General features: G+C 47.5%; 1 protein-coding gene across 4 annotated transcripts in view; it reads right to left on the bottom strand.

Annotated features, from left to right (window-relative positions):
* Positions 1–14,172, bottom strand: part of TRAF3IP1 (TNF receptor-associated factor 3 interacting protein 1) — a 39,061-nt gene extending 24,889 nt beyond the window's left edge. For 3 of the 4 annotated variants that reach the window (XM_005863721.2, XM_005863722.2, XM_005863723.2), the window contains exons 1-8: positions 14,154–14,172; positions 13,973–14,041; positions 13,383–13,544; positions 11,451–11,591; positions 10,914–11,348; positions 8,597–8,668; positions 8,350–8,514; positions 7,544–7,619 (exon numbers count right to left, since the gene is read on the bottom strand). In XM_005863721.2, coding sequence (XP_005863783.1) covers positions 7,544–7,619; positions 8,350–8,514; positions 8,597–8,668; positions 10,914–11,348; positions 11,451–11,591; positions 13,383–13,544; positions 13,973–14,032 — 1,111 coding nt within the window. In that variant the 5' untranslated portion in view covers positions 14,033–14,041; positions 14,154–14,172. The remainder of the gene's footprint in view (positions 1–7,543; positions 7,620–8,349; positions 8,515–8,596; positions 8,669–10,913; positions 11,349–11,450; positions 11,592–13,382; positions 13,545–13,972; positions 14,042–14,153) is intronic. The other variant, XM_005863724.2, reaches the window with a different exon arrangement.
* Between the last annotated feature and the right edge of the window lie 232 nt (positions 14,173–14,404).

Raw genomic sequence — 14,404 nt, 5'->3', positions numbered from 1 at the left:
TGGAATCTTGGAGGAAAGGTGGAGGATGGGGGGGAGGAAACCAACCAAGGACCTTATATGCATATATGTATAACCCATGGACACAAATGAGGCTATGCATATATGCATGGGGGGAGAGCCTGGGCCGGGGTTGGGGGGCGCGGGCTGGAGGAAGTCAATGGGGGAGTAAGGGAGACATATGTAATACTTTCAGCAATAAAGAATTAAAAATAAATAAAGTTACACAGCTATTAATGAAGCAAATATGACCAAATGTCATCACCACTGGATCTAGGTGAGAGATATATGGGTCTTAATCATTCTAATCTCTCTACTTCTGTATCTTTCACAATAAGAAAATTTAAACAATAAAACAAAATTAAATGAGGGACTCAAGCAAAGTAAAGATATGGATGGCTTCCTGTTCCGGGAAGGCTGGGACTGTCAAACCACAGTAAAGAGAACAGGCTTAGCAGGCAGCTTGCACCACAATCTCACGGAGGGGGAGAAATAGTTCATACTTTAAAAATTAAATGGATAAATTCCTTGTGGAATTCTTTAATCCACCTGAAAAAGCAAATGATAACAAAAACATGAACTCTCCTGCTATCCCTGACAACACAAAGCCAGCCATCTGGCATTGGGCACAGGCCAGCCAGGGCCTCGGTGGGTTGGCACATGGGCACCAGGGGCTCTCAGTAAACTAACGTGTGTGTAAGGAGCAGAGTGGCATGGCATGCCGGAGACAGGCCAGCCACCTGGTGGATATCATCTCATTCACTTTGACCCATGTGCCAATGAAAGGAGGACCCATGGGCTTGCAGGGGTTGGGGGGTGGAATTCTTCCCAAGGCCTGGGACTACACCGGCCACTCCATGCCCCACCCCTCTCCTTTGCCCCAGGGACTGCCTGGGAGCTCCCTCCTGGACCCTGCCTACAGCTGATAGAAGCTCCCGCAAAGATGACATAAATGCACCACCCCAAGAAGCGACTGCACTGCAGCACGTGGGCCCTTTGTGAGAGCGTTTCATTGTAAGGAGTCATCCTGCGCCAGTTCAGTCAGTGCCCTTCATTCAGTCGTCCCGCAGTGCTGGAGACCCAGATAAAACACAGAGCTGACCCACTTGGAACAGACAGCAAGGCCACCTCACGCAGGGCCTGGGGACCCCGCTGGAGCAGGGCTGCAGACACACAACTTTCAGAAATGTGGTTCTTATCTTAGGGAGAAACACATGGTAGGAAAGACATGCCTATCATTCTTCTAGCCCAGCCATGGGCAAACTACGGCCCGCAGGCCGGATCCGGCCCGTTTGAAATGAATAAAACTAAAAAAAAAAAAAAAGACCATACCCTTTTATGTAATGATGTTTACTTTGAATTTATATTAGTTCACACAAACACTCCATCCATGCTTTTGTTCTGGCCCTCCAGTCCAGTTTAAGAACCCATTGTGGCCCTCGAGTCAAAAAGTTTGCCCACTCCTGTTCTAGCCACAGGTACAACATTTTAAAAATCAGAGATATAAGGTAAGTTCAGCCTAAAAATTTTTATTTTTCCCTACAGTCAGATTTACACTCTTTTTTCCCCTTCGATGACACTAAAGAATTCTAGTATTTCTTGAAGAATTTAGTTTAACATCACAGAAGGCTACAATTACTGGTATTTAATTAAGATCATCCCATTTGAATTTGAAATTCATACATCTAATTGCTCCTTATCAGCAGGCGAGGCTGCGTGCCCACGTCACACTGCCGACCTCAAACAGAAAAAGAAAGGCAAGCCACAGAACAGCTCCCCAAGGGCCCACAGCAAGAACTTCCCAGTCTTCCCTGTGGGCATTTTCTAGAACAGAGTGGAGAGGATGGAAAACTGGAAGATGATTTCTCTAACACCCACATCATTTTGTAGAATCCCAACTGCAAGATGAAGACAGCATTTTGGTTTAGATCAGTGGTTCCCAACCTTTTTTTTGCTCTGCCCCATCTAAGCATCTTTAAAATCCAGATTACCCCCCCTACCTGTGACATATAATTCTTATTATTCAAAAAGTGAACTCCTATTCACATGGGGGAAGCCTAAAGGCCATTAACTAGGTCCAAACAAGCTTCCAAAGAACATGGCATCCATGAAAGAGAAAAATAAAAGAAGGAAAGGACAGTTGAAGTACTGAGGAAGAAATCACTAAGAAATTGTTAAAAATAATAATAATAATATGAAGTGATATAAAAAAATAGCAAATATTCAAAACATACAATAGAGAACTAAAATGCATAAATATGTCACATTATATATTTATATACTGTATATGAGGCCCCTAGAACCATAAGAAATGCAAAAAATTCACTGTTAATATCTCAGTCTAGAATTGCCCCCCCTTAAAAAATCAAACTGCCCCCGTGAGGCATGTGCCCCACATTGTAAATCACTGGTTTAGATGCAAAAATAAGTTGTACTGACCTGGCCAGTGTTTCTCAGTGGTTAGAGCATCAGCCTGTGCACCAAAGGGTCTCAGGTTCAATTCTTGGTCAAGGGCACATACCTGGGTTGCAGGTTCAATCCCAGGCCTTGGTCGGGGCACATGTGGGAGACAACCAATTGATGTGTCTCTCTTGCATCAATGTTCCTTTCTCTCTCTTTCTCTCTCTCTTTCTCCCCTTCCTTCCCTCTCTTCCACTCTAAAAAATCAATGAAAGCCCTGCCGGCATGGCTCAGTGGTTCAGCTTCTACCTATGAACCAGGAGGTCACGGTTCAATTCCCAGTCAGGGCACATGCCCAAGTTGTAGGCTCGATCCCTAGTAGGGGGCATGCAGGAAGCAGCCAATCAATGATTCTCTCTCATCACTGATGTTTCTATTTCTCTCTCCTTTTCCCTTCCTCTTTGAAATCAATAAAAAAAATATTTTTAAAAAAATCAATGGGAAAAATATCCTCAGGTGAGGATTAACAACCATAAAAAAATAAGTTGTACAAAAAAGGGCATGGAAAAACTGTTATTCATCTTTATCATCTAACATAGCAAGTTAAAGTAAACAGAATATCAACTCATTTCTGACCTTCAGGACATTACAATGAACATCAAAGTGGTTAGAATAAAAATAATAATAATTTATACCTATGGGAAAAATATCCTCAGGTGAGGATTAACAACCATAAAAAAATAAGTTGTACAAAAAAGGGCATGGAAAAACTGTTATTCATCTTTATCATCTAACATAGCAAGTTAAAGTAAACAGAATATCAACTCATTTCTGACCTTCAGGACATTACAATGAACATCAAAGTGGTTAGAATAAAAATAATAATAATTTATACCTACATTAAGGTATAACTATTTCATACCAAAGTGGTTAGAAATTTAAACTAAAGAGTTTATTTTTCTTATCTATTTCTGAATCTGTAGTTTCCTGATCTGGTTCATTATTTAATCCAGACACTATGGGGCCTAAAATGTTAGCTGAAACATGACCCTCCTTCCCTCCTGACATATAGTTAACGAGAGAGCACGGTGTTGCCAAGGCCTTTGAGTTGATTGCTTCGGCCGGCATTCATAGGGGCCAATGCCAAGGTCACTAATAGTCTCGGCCTCCACGGGACGCCCCTCTAAAAAGCATTCAACAAGACACCCCCTCCTGAAGTGCCTCCTCTTGGCTTTCAGGACACCCACTCTCCAAACTTTCCTCCAACTTCTGTGTCCCCTGCCAGAGCTGCCTCCTGCTCTCCAGGCCTGTGCAGCTGGGTGGCCCAGAGCACTTTACCTCCATACCCTCCCAGACTGACGATCACAAGATGGCCCGAGTGAGAAAGATCAACTCTTCGTTTTCACCTTCAGGTTCTCCAACTCTGTCCCTGAACTCCAGGCCTATACACCTGACCACTGTCTCAACACCCCTATCTGGTTGTGTCACAGGCGTCTCTGAAACAAAATGCCTGCCAATGCCACCGTTCCCCACCCAACTTCTTCCAAAGCCTTCCCACTTCCATAATGCCCAGACCCTCCCCAAATGGACCTTATCTTTGATTCCTCTCCTTTCTAACAAACGCCATCCAACCCCTCAGCACATGTACCTGCACCCCACTCCCAATCTGTTCTCACCAGTGACACTTGGGTCCCACAGCAAGGTCCCTCACCTGGACGCTGCTGCCACCTGACTGCTCCCCTGCCTCCACGGTCGCCCCTCTACAGTTTTAAAAGGAGGTGCTTCTAAAACAGAAGTCAAATCATGTCCCTATCCTCCTCATCCCTAGGAACTCTGCAATGTGGCCCCGCAACTCAGGCCGCCCACTCGTGAGCCCCTCCTCCCATCACATCCTCTCTCAGCTCCAGCCTCAGGACCTGCTTCCTGTCACTCAAACAGGCAAGCCTGTGCCCAGCTCAGAGCTTCTGCCCATTCCTGGACACCTAACGTCCTCCTTCACCCCAGCCAGCTCTGTCCGGATGTCCCCTCCCCAGAGGCCCTCCCTGCCTGCACACCGCCCAACCTTACCCACTCCTCCTAGCTTCACTTCCCTCCAAGTCTCCTGGCTAACTAACATGAATGTATGCATGCTGTGTTCTCCCGGCTACCTGTCTTCTCCCTCTCGATCACTGTCCACAGACATTTGCAGAATGAAGAAACAAAGGCTCCAATGCACACACTCAGCCTGGGACGGACTCATGGCAGGAAATCCTCGCAGCCCTGCAGCTCTGGCGAGCGGGGCACATGTGTCCTGCCCTGCTCCACAGGCGGTGTCTAGAGCCCAGGCCCCAGGTGGAACCTTTGCTGACCACCCACCGAGCTCTACCTGGTCAATAATAATAGGAAGCAGAGGACAGGTGGCTAAGGGGCCGGCTCTTGAACATCCTGCACAGCCTCCGTCGGGCGGGGCAGCCCAGGTTTCCCATGCTCCTTCTTAGCTTTCCTGCAGGAGGGGTACGTTCTTTCTCAGAGGAAAGACTAGGTTCACTTGTTCTAAGCCCCTTCTTCCTAACATGAAATTACACAATGAAAATATGTACTAAACTGAATTTGTAATGCTGCAGTTATCAAATGAAATTTAAATGTACTCACCAACTCAAAGTGACTAGTTGTGCTATAATGTACTATTTAAGAACAGGCGAAAGTTGTTTTCTCATGCAGAATGTTTTCTGGATTCTATAGGGGTTCTAGAATGGCTTTACGATTCTATGTGTCCAACAGCATAACACCTCACACCCCAGTACATACAGGCTTATCCTTCGAGCTGAACAGAGTTCCTGGGCCTCATGCCCTTTTCCCGATGCTCCCATGCCAACAAGTCAGTGTCAGGGGGGAGTGCCCGCTTTGCTGGGTGAGGATCCACATGAGGTCAGTGCCTCAGCTAGCAGGCAAGAAAGAAGAGAGTCCACCAATTTGTTGACAGCTCAGTAATTCCACAAAGCTTGCAAACCTCCGACAGTTGAATGTGTTAAAGAACCTCTAAAGCAGTGGTTCTCAACCTTCCTAATGCCGCAACCCTTTAATACAGTTCCTCATGTTGTGGTGACCCCCAACCATAAAATTATTTTCGTTGCTACTTCATAACTGTAATTTTGCTACTGTTATGAATCGTAATGTAAATATCTGATATGCAGGATGTATTTTCATTGTTACAAATTGAACATAATTAAAGCATAGTGATTAATCATAAAAACAATATGTGTTTCCCAATGGTCTTAGGCAACCCCTGTGAAAGGGTTGTTCGACCCCCAAAGGGGTCGCGACCCACAGGTTGAGAACCGCTGCTAAAGGAACTCTACAGTGCAAGCTCGCCCATGAACTCAGACGCAGAAAAGAAAAGCACTCAATATGACTGTCAGCTCAGAAAACCCAAAAAGTCAACAGAAGAACTATGACAAGGCTTGATTTAGGATACAACTAAAACAATCAATAAAGCATCTACATTCTAACAATAATCACTAAAAATGATGAGGGGAAGGGAGATTCCACTTCCAAAAAACTAAAAACAAAACAAACAATCAAATAAACCTTGACTCACAGACACATATGCACACACATCTTGGGAGGAAGGAGACGCCTGCATAACTCCAAATTAGAGGTATCCAATCTTCCCCACATAATGAAGCCTGAGTTTAACACAAATCCAACTAAATCCAGGGAAGTTAAGGTAGTTTTGTTTCTGGGTCGTGGGATTCTTTGACTCATCAAGTGATTTAAAAATACATCTGGAAGAGTAGACAAAAGGGCTGAAAGCTGTTTTAAAGAACAATGATAGGAAACCAGTAGTAAAACAGAAAACAGTGGAAGTTTAAAAAGGCGTGTAGGGAGACCAGAGAGCACGAGGGAAGGAAAATCACTAGTAAGTGATCCTGGAACACTGCTGAGTTATTCTGAAAAAAAAAAAAAAAAAAAGACTCTGAAGCCTCACCTTCCACCATGAATTAAAGTAAGAGATAGCTAAAACAATTGATAATAATGTATGACAAAATACAAAGTCTTCATCTCTCAAATCTCTGGACAAAAAAAAAAAAAAAGACTGGCAGCTTCCAATGCAAACAAATTAAACTCTTGGGCAAGTCAGAAATCAAACATAATTAATAGAAATGAACTTTTAAAAATGTAAAAAACAAAGATTTTTTAAAAAATTGGCAGATGTCCCTCATGTACAGGGAAGTTATGCAAATTAAGACCGAGGCTCTAAGGAAAGTAATAAGAAATCAGGCAAAGGGAAGAACAGACAAATGAGGAAGTCGATGAGAATTACTGACCCACAGAGTATGCAGTTTCACTAGTAAGTCCAGGGAGACAGCGAGCCTTTGAAGCCCTGGAGCAGGAGTGGGGCAGAGGGTACGGCAGGTACCTGTAGCTAAAACCTTCGTGCCAGCGCTTACACTTCTGGGAACCCATCCCACATAGATGTTCATTAAAGTATTACATGTTATGGTTAAAGAAGGAATGGACTATTCCATGTCCAAAAAACTCAAAACAAAACACCCAAGCTTAATTTCTAAGTGAAAAATTTCAAAGATGACATCCTTGCCTCACAGTTCTTTAACTTCCACAATTTAGGAAAAGTAACTTTATACTGAACTGAAAACCTTCAACAGCACTTCCCTGTACTGGCTCGCTCTCTCCCCACTTAGTTATTTCTGTCATATGAGTCTATCCTTCGGCAAACCCAGGCCAGGCCTGTTCCCTGCAGCTTCCCAGTGATAACTTCTGCTGTTTTAAATGCACAGGGACCACCTGCCTGAGAACAGGAGGCTCTTGCTGCCCCTCCTGCATCAGGATTAAATGCAGCCAATCATACAAAGATAAGAGTCGCTGAAACATGGATGACTGGTACATATTTCCAGAGAATTAAAATTGCATCACATCTTCTAGGTGTGATCTCCAGTAAGGAGGTGCTCTCTGCCCCGGTGTCATGGGCTCATGTATGTGTCTAAGAGCCACATATATATCTTCATCACTTTCCCAGTCTTTGTTCATCCCCCCAGTGGCAGATCTGCTTTCAAGCCACAGGAGTGTTTTCCCATAGATACTGTGATTAAGGCAAAGAAATGACTCTCCACATATTTAGGCACTTATATGATACAGTTTGCTGTACCTTCCAATGAGGTTTTAGATCGCCGTTTTGAAGTCTTTGTTGCCATTGACCTGGATGCTCTACTGGAAACCTCCGTCTTAAAGAGAATGAAAAAAATTAATTGATGCATCACCCAGAGATCCACGAGCAGATTTATGATCCAAGCTCCGCTCGAGGAAGAACAGGACACAGAACAAGGCCATCCATACTCTTTAGAGGGACTGACACCAACTAGGTGCATTTAAAGCACGCCAGGCCTGAGGAGTCAGAGGGGGGCTGAACCCGCTCTCGCTCTAGATTTAGAATCCTGTCTTCTCTACAGCCCTGAGCAGGCCAGCAACTTGCCAACCATACCTTATTCAACCGCTACGGCTACACACTTGATCACGCATCCGTAGACAACTGTGAGCCCAGATCAGAGAAAACAGCTCATCCCATCCCTCCCACCACTGGCAGTTCCTGCCTTGCCACCTCCCTCAACCAGCCATGTCGGCCTCCTAACTGACCTCCTAGCTGGCCTCCCAACCTCAGTCCCACCCCTCGTCCCTCTTTCCTGCAGCTGCCTAGGGGCGCTCTCTGAAAGCAAGTTAGATTGTGAGAGCTGGGAAGTCTAACCTCTAGGATGGCCCACATGGAGAGGAAAGGGCCCAGCCTCAACCACCCCCTGCCACTGGAGACGCTGCGGGGTCCCACACAGCCCCGCAGAGCCTGGCCTCTGTCTCCCTGTCTGCCTGGTGACTAGTCCTCTCCCAGACTCATCCAAAGTGCCACCTCCCCCTCTCCCGAATGACTACCTTGTCCCTTTGTACACCATTCATAGCACTTGCCAAATGAAGCTTTAAGGAAGCCCAGGGGTCCACACAGGAGACCGGAGGATTGCACTCCCCAGCTGTGTGTCCAGGCAGTAAGCCACTCAAATCATCGCTCCTACGACAAGCTGAACAGGGCCCTCCGGCCTGCAGCCCGCGCTGCGCGCTCCTCCCGTCTTGTGGCTAGGAGAGGCCCCGGCACAGCAGTTACTATTTCCACACAGCCACAGCTTTGCGTCTCTTAAAGTTATTTTTAAAAGCTTACCTCGGTTTCAGCTTTGGAGTCTTTAAAAGATCCATCGGACAACTTTTTAGACATCTCCCCGGAGCTTGATGACTATAAAAAAAAAGTGTTTTTCTCAAATTCTAGAATTATTCAAATTCACTACATCTAAAATGACATCCAAATGCAAGATGCTTCTTGCTGACAACAGTGAGATAACCATTCCCCGTGTCCCACTGCAGATCGGACCCCTGTGGCTGTTAGCTGCTTGGATCCCAAAAGACCATCCAGACCACTCCCACATGGGCAGAACAGGGGAAGCACGCTCAGAGGCAGTGCCTCTCGGGGAAACTGCAGGACAGTGTCTCCTGGCGCCAGGCCAAACCTCTCGGGCACATCCTAGTGAGACACAGGGGCCCGGCAGTGGGGGAGAGTGGCCCGCTCCCTTCCCGGCTCTGAGAGGCAGGCACTCTCAAATGGAGGCTCCAGATTGTGTGCCAGGAAAGCCCTCTTTAGACAAATTGCAGGAAAACTGTGAAAACCACCTCGCACCTTGAATCAAATTCCCTGGAAGACACATCTCGTACTGGGAGAGCAGATACAATCACTGAGGTTCCTCTGTGAAGACAGAGGGCATTATGCCTGGTCAACATTTCGACGACTAAATGTCCTCATCACTTAGTCATGACAGGACAGACGGCACTGGCCATAATGACCCTGCTCGGGGCACCCCGAGCCCAGGTGCACCCAGCTGTCTCCTCAGAGGTGACAGGGTGTCACGCCCACAGATGGCCTGGGTCCTTCACCCCCACACATGTCACTGTGACTTCTCAGAGCACTTCACACCCACCATTTCACCTTTTCCTCACAAACCCCAGAGGGAGGCTGAGAATGCCATCTAAGCTGGACAGAAGTCGAAGGGAGGCAACTCCCACCTCCCAAGCCTCCGGTTACATACAGAAGTCGGGACTGGTGTCTGTCTGTCTGTCTCTAACAGCCCAGCTCCAAGCAGGAACAGCGCCTTCTCCCTGGTCTCACATACATTTACACAAAACCACTGCTCTTACTTGGCTCCAATAGGTGCCACATATCCACCCGCAAAACCGCTCTTTAGAATTGTCTCTCCATCAAAACCTCGTCACAGCACCAGCAGGTGTAGTGAACAGAACAGGTGGGAACACTGGCCATTCACTTCGCTGCCTGGCGCACAGTAAAACACACCAGAATGTGCCAGCGCCTCAGAAAAAGCAGGTTGGTGACAAACTTCTTAGACCTCTGGAAAGAGCAAGACATGGGGGATGTCTTTTTTTTTTAAAACATTCTCTTTTTTAATTGATCTCAGAGAGAGGAAGGGAGAGAGGGAGGGGGAGGGAATGGGAGGAAGGGAGGGAGGGGGAGAGAGAGAGAGAACATCGATGCGTGAGAGAACATGGGGAATGTCTTTGTATTTCTCAGACTCTTGCGGTGACCCTGGTTTTCATGACACCTGCCATAGGTTATATTACTCCAGGGCCTGTGGGGACCCCAAGGCTCCCAGTAGATCACAACTCAATTACTAACCAAACCTATGTGCAGTGCCCAGGCCTCCCGCAGAGCCAGGCCCATCTACCCCTGGGCCCCCTGTGCAGCACCCTGAGGTACCATGCTACAAAACCAGAGGGCTGTCCCTGGAGGCAGCACAGCTCAGGCCTCGCCCCTCACCACCTTGAACTGACCTTGAACCTTTCTAGACCTTGGGTCCCTCCTTTCTACCAGTTGGAGGCCAGAAGACCCCCACGACCTTCTTCCCAGAACACTCTAAAACCACATGATGCCCCCAGGAGAACAGACAGCTGGAACACTAGCCTGACGGGACACCTATACCATCCATAGGGAACCAAAGCAACTTGTACATTCAGAAAACACTGAAACCAAACTAATTTTCTGGTCAATCCTAAATTTATCTGAACATTTAACTAAACAAGAAATACAGAAACCAAGGACTTACTGCACTTACCCACTAATACCTACAAGACTCAGGAAGCAGCCATAATCCTTAATGAATGCAGCCACAACCAGGCTCCTAGGCCCACACACCACTGAGCCAGCCTGTGAACACTAATCACAACGCTGGGTCCCGGCGGTTCCACAGACCTCAGAAAAACACCCAAACACCACTCACAGCACAGAGCAAATCTGAAATCACCTGGCAAAACACTGGCATCTCTCCCAGTTTCTACTGAGAATCCAAGACTCCCTTAATTTTAAATTGGCGATTAAAAAATCAGTTTCCTAGTCACATTCTAATGAAGATAAAAGTCATTTTAGAGAACACCGCAAACTCTAAGTTAGAGGCTCACATTTTCAAAGAGGACTTTACCTTCTTCTCCGGTTTATCATGCTCTCGGCTCTTTTCCTTGACGGGGTCCCGGGCATGCTCCCCGTTTTTCACCTTCCGCCTGTCCCTATCCCTGTCCCTGCCCTTGTCTCGCTCCCGCTCCTTCTCCCTGTCTTTCCACCGCTCCTTTTCTTTTCCTCCCTCGTTTTTCCTCTCTCGCGCACGGTCCACATCCTTGTCCCGGTCCCTGTTGCCTCTGTCTCTGTCCCTGTCAGGCCTGGCCCTGGTCCTGGTCCTCTCTCTCTCCCCTTCGCGGCCCTTGTCTCTCTCAGAGTCTTTATGTCGATCACGGTCATTCTCCTTGGTCTTCTCCTTGTCCCTTTCTTTTTCCCTCTGTTTGCTTTCTTCTCTCAATTCTTCTTTTTGTTTGCGATCTCTGCTTGTACTTCTCTCATTTATTTCAGAATTTCTTCTGCCCTGAAGAAAAAAAGTCAAATAACAAGCTCATTTACAGATGTCATTGCCTGACCTACAAAAAGACTCACTGTCTCATGCTCCAATATGTCGCCTCGGAATCACCTCTTCATCTTTAGGAACCCTGGGCTCCTCTTCTCTCACATTCCTGTTGTCCGGTTCTTGAGGTTTCGACATCAGTGAGGCCCTTCCCTTCACGTCCTTCTCTCCAGCTAGCACTCTCTTCACCGCATCATCGCTGGACAGCTTGTTGTCCCAACGGGAGGAAATGAAATGCGGGTGAAATTGGGATTAGCACACGTAACAAACATGAATTCAAAGGCAGCTCATTACAGATTCCTCGTCTACCAGTGAGATTCGAAGGATAAGACGTGAAGAGTAAGTGCTGTCGTCACAAAGTACGCCACCTGCTGGCAGTACACTAGCAGCACTGCAGTGTGGACAGCAGAACCCACCCGAGCTCAATGAATCGAGCTTGAAGTGTGGACACACTGTTCAAGGACAACTCCATGAACGCCTCCCAGTCCCTACAGGGTCACAGACACCCAGCATTAAAGGCCTGGAGGAAGGAAATGAGAGAATCCCTCTGCAGCACCCCGCCCACCGGCCAGAGCCTGGGCACACCTCACACTCCCCCACTCTCTCCACGAGGAGGCACTAGACCCGGGGCCGAGGATATACTGGAGCAGCGGTTGCCAACCGCTGGTCCGTGAGGTCGGAAAGGTTGGCCACCGCTGTACGGGAGGATATACTGCATACTAGGGGATGTCCTGGGAGACATGGCTAAATACAATGGTTAAACAGCTGTGCTTATGTGTGTGCTATGGGAACACAAGCCAGCCTGGGAGGAGGAAAGGCTAGGGGTCCCACTTTGCTGCCAGATGAAACTGGGAGGCGGGAGAACAACCAGGGCAGGAGACCTCAGGGCAGGCACAGGTGCAGTAGACAAGAGAGAACTGGAGGACGGGGAATAGCAGCAGGTCTCTCTGGGCCTTATGAGCCACATCACAGAGCTGTCTATGCGCGCGCACACACACGCACGCACACACACACACACACACACACACACCCAGGCAACAGGAAGCCTCAAAGGATTCAGCAGGGAAGACAGGAGTCAGATTTGCTTTCTAGAAAGAGGAGCAACGTGAAGGACGTGGGGTGGGGATTGAGGACAGAAACATTCTCTCCCCCCACCACCCGCACTGGCAAATTCAGCTTCTGCATCTCCAAGCCTGTGAGTTGGACACAGACCAGAGAGGCTCTCCTGAGGCCTCCTAGGAGGCACCACTGCTGCTATCAGCAACAATGAAGGTTGGCCCCCAGCCCATAACCCACCAGGTACACAAAGGGCTTTATTAGCTAGCCCTTCATAAAGGTCCAACCCCACTCCCCTGGGGGGCTACCCAGCTCCCACAAAGAAGGCAGGCCCTGGGGATGACCTTCTCCATCTTCTCAGCAAACAGGACCAGGTTGCACCTAACCAGAGGCCATGCTTCCAGGCCATAGTGAGGACCTCAGGAAGTAACAATTCCAGTCCCTGTACAATTGAAACAGGGTTTCTCTGAAGGCAGCACAGCTCTGCAAACAACAACCAGGAGAAGGGAGGGGCAATAGGGAAGAAAGGAGGGAAGGAAGCGACACCAGAGGCTGGGAAGGCAAGCAGAGAACTGGGACGTCCCATGAGCCCCAAGTAAGAAAAGGAGTTCCTCCATCTATCTGGGCTCCAGTTGGAAACAGTCACCTGCCCTGAAAGGGGGCCCGAAAGGAGGAGGACAAGGCCGGGAAGCCTGGGCACACAGCCTCAGGCCACCGGCCCCAGGAGCCGAGTACCTGTGAGTCCCAATTTTACACTGAAAGCCTGTGGAACTTGGGTCTCTGCTTCATTACACAGTTTTAAGTTACTCCCATGTAACTCCGAGGTTCCAGATTAGGTGGGATCAGATTCAAAGTGCAGCGTCCAACACACATCACCCAAAACTCCTTCTGTAATCACTGCTCTCGTGCTGGTGAGTTTTAAGGGCCCGGCTGCAGCATTACCTTGCTGAGGCAGCACTTCCCAATTCTCTGGAGCAGCTCGTTTGTTCTCTCGGGCTCGTGCCCCGCCACGATCCGGGCTGGCTTCGCCGACAATGGCTCTCCCGAGACCATCGCAACCACGTCTATGGCCTTCTGAAGGAAGCTAATTTTTGCATCTTTATCCTGAAAGATTTTCATTTAAAATACAAATAATAAAATACTTCAAATGGTTTGTGTTGCCTTTAGTATGTTTGGTAGGCACAGTTTCTGTTTGCATAAAAAGCTATTTTTAGATGTCAATTGAAAAATACTGACCCTCTATAACAAAACAAAAAAATTCAATAAAGCTTTTAATATTAGTTGATGTGCTAGCACTAACCTTTGCAACACTAATCCCATTTCTCAGTGAATAAAATTAGCATGAATACAGTTGCCAAAAATGAGAAAATGAAATGAAAAAGAGTACACAGCAATTCACAAATTATCCAACCATAATCAGCATATAAATGACACATACCAAGGTACACAGCTTATAAAAAAAAAAAAAAACCCCATCCATTAAGGCGAGGGGAGAAAACAAACCATTCATTAAGGCCCCCCCTCAAACCTACCTTCACATTATCTGACTTCATCTCGGCCTCCGTGTACAGGCCCTTCATGAAGCCAGTCATCCGAATCACCTTCAAAAGATAAAGTAAAGCATGATCAGCACCCCACAGGGCAGCCTCTTCATCAGCCTCATTCACTGAACCCCGAATCTGTCTGCACCCAAGATCTAATTCACGTACTCACCCCACAAACACATGTCTATCATGTGTGAGGCCTTGACCAGCGAAACCAGCCTAGCTGATGGGAACAGGTAAACAGCAGAGAGTCTTATGGGGTGGTAAGGGAAGAGGGGAACAGTGCCCATCCAAACTCCGGAGGGGTGAGGGTGTCAGGGAACACCTCCCAGAAGACGTCAGTCAGATCTAAACTGAGACCAGAGGCATACAGGAGAAGAGTTGGGGGAGGGGGTGTTGAGGAAGCTCGTGCCAGGCTAA

Source organism: Myotis brandtii, unplaced genomic scaffold, assembly GCF_000412655.1.
Source record: "Myotis brandtii unplaced genomic scaffold, ASM41265v1 scaffold180, whole genome shotgun sequence".
NCBI classification, from domain to species: domain Eukaryota; kingdom Metazoa; phylum Chordata; class Mammalia; order Chiroptera; family Vespertilionidae; genus Myotis; species Myotis brandtii.
Note: the sequence above shows the minus strand (reverse complement) of the source record. Positions and strands in the feature narration are given on the sequence as shown.